General features: G+C 50.6%; 2 protein-coding genes across 2 annotated transcripts; one reads left to right on the forward strand and one right to left on the reverse strand.

Annotated features, from left to right (window-relative positions):
• Nucleotides 1-747: 747 nt before the first annotated feature.
• LOC123500744 (histone H2A-like) lies at nt 748-1,395 on the reverse strand. The gene has a single exon (XM_045249378.1). It carries the CDS (start codon nt 1,166-1,168, stop codon nt 812-814), a length of 357 nt encoding a protein of 118 aa, XP_045105313.1. The 5' UTR covers nt 1,169-1,395; the 3' UTR covers nt 748-811.
• Nucleotides 1,396-5,486: 4,091 nt separating this feature from the next.
• Nucleotides 5,487-5,885, forward strand: LOC123500742 (histone H2B). Its single transcript, XM_045249376.1, has one exon. It carries the CDS (start codon nt 5,487-5,489, stop codon nt 5,856-5,858), a length of 372 nt encoding a protein of 123 aa, XP_045105311.1. The 3' UTR covers nt 5,859-5,885.
• The last annotated feature ends 115 nt before the right edge of the window (nt 5,886-6,000 follow it).

Consider the following 6,000-nt stretch of genomic DNA (forward strand, 5'->3'; position numbering starts at 1 on the left):
ACAAACACAGCAATACTTGACATCGTTTGATCCGCGCGCCCTCCTCTCGGGGATGACCGCCGAGTGAGATCACAGGTCAAAGTGAAAGCGTTAATCCATGGGTCACTCACTCACTCCCTGTCCCTACCTACCACCTACCAGCCAGGAGGGAAGCAAGAGAGGGGACACTTGCACGCACCAATACGCACCTTAAGTCAGGTAGGTACTTAATACTTGGTAATTGAACGGTGTTGTATTATATACATTGTGATGCTCTAAAAGAAAAGAAAAGAAAAAAAAAAAAAAAGAAAAGGCAAGTTGGAGTAAGCTTCTTGTTTATCTTTGAACATATTTCGCATTGTTTGTTTTTTTTTTTGCAAACACAGCAATACTTGACAACGTTTAATCCGCATCTCTTGGATGACTGCCGAGTGAGATCACAGGTCAAAGTGACCGACCGCGTTAATTGATCCCTGTCCCGCTAGCTACCTACCAGCCAGGAGGGAACCAAGAGAGCAAGACAGAGGGGCGTGTGCGGGAAGCAAGGTCCTCATTGACACACGGGCTCTAATCCCATAATTTGCTCAGCGCAAGTTTTTTTTTTTTTTTTTTTTTTTTTTGCAGCGCTGCAGGCCGGAACAAAAAATAAAGAGAAAAAAATGATAACATTAGCATTTCTATCATTCATTATCAAAAAATATATACCATCATTATTATTAATATCATTGTTAACACTATAGTCTATTCAATTCTCTAGATGTGTCAATGTGTGGCTCCGAAGAGGAGCCGGATATATATACTTGTTGGTGATGATATTGAGGAGGAGAGGGATTTACTTCTTCTCGGTCTTCTTGGGAAGGAGCACAGCCTGAATGTTTGGCAGCACGCCACCCTGTGCAATGGTGACCCCGGAGAGGAGCTTGTTAAGTTCCTCGTCGTTCCGGATGGCCAGCTGCAGGTGACGTGGGATGATGCGAGTCTTCTTGTTGTCGCGGGCGGCGTTGCCGGCAAGCTCGATGTAGTTCATGACCGCTGCAAGGTACACGGGGGCGCCAGCCCCCACTCGCTCGGCGTAGTTGCCCTTCCTCAGGAGGCGATGAATCCTGCCGACCGGGAACTGGAGTCCAGCACGGCTGGAACGGGACTTTGACTTTCCCTTCACCTTTCCTCCTTTGCCGCGTCCGGACATGGCGAGTAGTGGTAGTAGGTGGGATTAACAAGTAGTAGTGGTATTATTAGCAAGTAACACTCCGTCAGCTGCGGGAGCGAGTCGGTGTGTTGTGCGTTATCTGTTCTTCGGCGGGCTCGTTTCCTCTATATAAAAGGAAGATCGGATCAGCGCGTAACACGTAACGCCCAACCGGGAGGCTGGCTCTCGCGGCGACTCGCGATCCTGAGCAGGATTGCTTACATAAATGGCACTCTTCAAGTCGGGTGCAACTTCTGGACCACGTAAAGGACAACTTGGCTTCCCTCAGCTCGTGGATCTTTCCCTGGACTGAGGAGTACGAGCGAGCCAAGAACGACCCCAATTCAGTTGTACGAGACGCACTCCCGGGTAGATATACCCTTGTACGTAAGTAATGGCCAAACTACGCGTAATCCAGCACAATGTTCTCTCCTGGGGGAACTGTAAATATGACTTAATGAACACCTACAGACACTTTGACCCATATATTATTTTTATCAACAGCCATGGACTAAACGACGAGACGCGACTTAAGATACCAGGCTATAGAGTATATCAGCAGAATAACAGTAACTCTCACAATGACGGTGTAGCCATTGCTGTGAAAAGCAGGCTTCAACACAGAATCGAGGATGTTTTTTTTTATCTGAGAGGTTAGCAGTAGAGACAGACTCACCTGACGGACCCATCCTCATTGCCACTAGCTACCTCCCCCGACGACCTTACTTACCACACCTCGACTTCCTCCGTCTTCTACGCAGACAGACACCAGTCTTCCTCGTAGGAGATCTAAACGCACGACACCCTTATCTGGGGTACACCACCACCAACCAGGTTGGGAGAGACATAGTAGACTACTTTTGCCGACAGACTGCTTGCCACATTGGACCTCACTTCCCCACCTTTTTCAGCCATCACATCGTCATCACCTGACATCGCCCTGACCAACAGAGCCAACTTCCTTCATTACTCTCTGTCTCCAGGACCTTTGACGACTAGTGACCATGTCCCTATTATTCTTGACATATCCACTTCTCCTCTTCTAGTCACTAGCCTTCAGACATATAAGTACAACAGGACAGACTGGGATGCTTTCAAAGCGGAAGACACCTTACGGATGACGGACCTCCCAGACATCTCTTACGGCTCCCTAGAGGAAATAGACGAAGCACTGGAGACCTGGATGACTACGGTAAAGACAACTGCGACTCGACACATACCACAAACGACATATAAACTTAGGTCGGCCCCCGGCCTCGGGCTACGCAGCTGCTCAGAATTCAATTCAGGGCACTGCGAGACAGAGCAACGCTGAGAGGATGGACCCACGACGATTTCAGGCGGTACAACGAGCTAAAGGTTGCACTGCAAGACTCACGACAGACTGAGGCTAGAGAGCACTGGAGTAGGAAGTTGGCTGGCTTAGCTGCCAACTACCGGGACCCCAGGAAATTCTGGCGAGAACTCAAGTGTCTTTCCGGGAAGACTTCAGGACCAGACAGCTACCTAATAGACCACGCAGGAGACAAGAAGTTTACGAACGACGACAAAGAACGACTATTCACGTCCATATGGGACCGCGTCTACAGAGAAGACTATGACGACGACTTTGATGACAACGACCAGGTGCTGGATTACATGGCCGGCTCCGTACAAAGGACCTACCCATATGAAAACGCCGATCCTGCCCGTCTTACTGGTACTTCTCCCTTGACTGTCTTATCTCGACCCAGGAACTGGCCTCCGCCATCAAACGCGGCAGGCCGACGTGTCCTGGGGGAAGTAAGATTAACAGTACTATACTCCCACATCTTTCAGATTCTGCCCTTTCCAGACTCCGGGATATCTTCAATGCAGCACTTTCCGCTGGCTACTTCCCCGACGGGTTCAAGCAGGCCGAGATGAGGATGATTCCGAAGGCCGGCAAACCTCCCACAAGACCGGAGAACTACCGGCCCATCTCCTGCTTGAGGTACCTGGGAAGTTGCTGGAAAGGATTGTCACCTCGCGGCTACGCATCCATCTGGAGATTGGTAACCACCTTCATCTGGCGCAGTATGGTTTCAGAAGTGGGAGGGGCACTGTGCACGCCATCGCACTGGCCACAGAGACTATGGCCCACACCAGGCCAACAGCTTCCGCTGTAACCTAGTTCTGCGGGACGTGAGTAAGGCGTTTGACCGGGTCTGGCACCTGGGATTGAAGTACAAGATACTTCACCTGGGCCTGCCTGGCCCGGTTGAGCGCCTTCTCTGTGACTTCCTCGATGATAGGACAGCCAGGGTACGAGTAGGGGGCCACATAGGGCCGCCTTTCTCCCTGGCCACAGGAGTCCTTCAGGAAGTGTGCTGTCACCCACCCTATACAACATCTACACCAGTGACTGCCCTCTCGCAGGCGCTGATATTAATATACTGTATGCCGATGATGTTTCACAGGTCGTTCACCACCCAGGCCGCTCCAGTAGGATGACGAACGCCCGCACCAGCAGAGAGATCGCCCGGGTCAACGCCTTTGAGAAGGAGTGGAGGATCAGGACCAACATGGCCAAGTTCACCGTGATTCCCCTTGCTACAAAAACCCCCGCACCACTGCTCGTGGATGGGGATGACATCGAGTTCAGTCCCAGGGTTCACTCTTGGGACTGGCTGTGGCCTCTATGGGATACACCTCCCACGTGTCCCAAAGGGTAGCAAGAGCAAAGTCAGCCCTCGCCAGGTTGTATCGCTTTAGGGACTTGGCCACTGGTCTTAAGCTCCATCTAGTTAAGGCTCTAATTCTACCTATTCTTTCTTACCCTCCTGTTCCTCTGCATGCACTCTCCAAAACAGCTATCAGCAGATTGCAGAAAGTGCAGAACAGCGCCCTGAGGTTCGCATTTGGTACGAGATGGGACGACTTCACCACCTCGGCTTCGCTTCACGAGGCCGCGTCCCTCCAAGCTCTCAACGTTCGCCTCCACACCAAGGTGTGGCAGCGGATGGAGGACGAGGTTGGGATCAGTACCGAGAACTACAGGCCCTGCACGAGGAGACTCCAAACCGGCAGCACGCTTGGTTTCCGAGAAGTCTCCTAAGACTGGAAGAAGGACAGCCAGAGCCAAGATACAGGTGAAAGTTAAAATACCTTTTTATATAAGTCCACCCCCATATAAAATTTCATCACCTGTATCCTTTGACGCTTCCCTCCTATTACTATGTTATACTCGTAGATATTACATAACTTACAGGAACTTCACCACGCCTTGTTCATCCCGCCAAACGACCTACGAAACGCGAACTGCTGATGTTGACGGAGAGAGCCTGTAGCCTATCGAGAGACGAGGACCAGGAAGATGACTGTGCAGCGGATCAACGAAGACAAGGCACCTTGGGGATCTGCCAGGACTGATGTCATCTCCAGATGACACCGACGGCAGCCCCAGTGCCGGTTCCTTCGGTGTGGCTCCCCCCTCACGCCCTACGCCCTGAGTTGTTGGAACACTGGCCTACGTTCCAGCAAGGGGTACCTGACCCCCGGGATGCTTGCAAAACTCCCGGCAGTGGGGCTGAGCTCCAGGGACGCACAGATGAGGGATCGTGCCAGGACGGACATCGTGCCGACGTCACCCATGGCCGCCCTACGAACCACGTCTTCGCCATCGACTCGACTACGATCATACCGTGTCGGCCTGCATGGCTGCATGGTTCACCTATTACGACTACTACCGGATCAAGACATTCCTGTGTGCCACTATCTGTGACTCCACACTTAAAAAGTGAAAAAAAACAATGACAATAAGGAACATTTCAGTGTATATTTTTACCTGTAGCACATCCACAGCAGCACGGGTGGTTTTCCTCTGGGAGCTCCGGTTTCCACCCAGAAGGCATCTGTGCTGCTGTGGAAGGTGTAATCACTCATATATATATATATTATATATATCTTGTAGATATGTAAATATGTATATATATATATATATATATGTTATATATATATATATATATATATAAGGTATAATGTAACCCTCCCCTTCTCACTCTCTCACAGCAGTATGGGTGGTTTTCCTCCGGGAAGTTATCCGGTTTCCACCCTCCTCACTCCCACAGCAGTACTGCCCTGTGACATTCATTACCTTACAGCTGCAGGCCGGACCGCCCGGCAACTTTTTCTCTCCTACTGTATTTCTATATTTCCTCGCTTTTTCTTCCAGTGTACCAGTCTCGGTACACTCTACCCCTTCTAATGTAACCACTTTACTTAATAAACTTTGTAAACTTTGTAAACTTTGGTGCAACACAACACAACTCTTCGCAAGTTGAACGACGCCGTTACTACCATGCCTCCCAAAGCATCAGGAAAGGCTGCCAAGAAGGCTGGCAAGGCTCAGAAGGCCATAGCCAAAGGGGACAAGAAGAAGAAGCGGAGGAGGAAGGAAAGCTACTCCATCTACATCTACAAGGTGCTCAAGCAGGTCCACCCCGACACTGGCGTGTCCTCCAAGGCTATGTCAATCATGAACTCTTTCGTGAACGACATTTTCGAGCGCATCGCTGCCGAGGCATCCCGCCTGGCACACTACAACAAGCGCTCCACCATCACCAGCCGGGAGATCCAGACTGCCGTCCGTCTCCTTCTGCCCGGCGAACTGGCAAAGCACGCCGTCTCTGAGGGCACCAAGGCTGTCACCAAGTACACCTCCTCCAAGTAAACTGACTGTCAGTCAGCTAGAAGGGGGGAAAGAAGAAAAAAGAGCAACTGCTGTCTCAGACAGTATTCAAACCCTACCCGGCTCCATAGGAGCCACACCTGAATCCAAAAAAAAAGGAGACACAATATAGACAAGTGTGGAT

Source organism: Portunus trituberculatus, unplaced genomic scaffold (assembly GCF_017591435.1).
Source record: "Portunus trituberculatus isolate SZX2019 unplaced genomic scaffold, ASM1759143v1 PGA_scaffold_478__1_contigs__length_65416, whole genome shotgun sequence".
In the NCBI taxonomy this organism is placed as follows: Eukaryota; Metazoa; Arthropoda; class Malacostraca; order Decapoda; family Portunidae; genus Portunus; species Portunus trituberculatus.

Bases quoted from the DNA above. Each gene is read 5' to 3' on its own strand.
- LOC123500744 (XM_045249378.1), bottom strand. From the start codon at position 1,168: ATGTCCGGACGCGGCAAAGGAGGAAAGGTGAAGGGAAAGTCAAAGTCC.
- LOC123500742 (XM_045249376.1), top strand. From the start codon at position 5,487: ATGCCTCCCAAAGCATCAGGAAAGGCTGCCAAGAAGGCTGGCAAGGCT.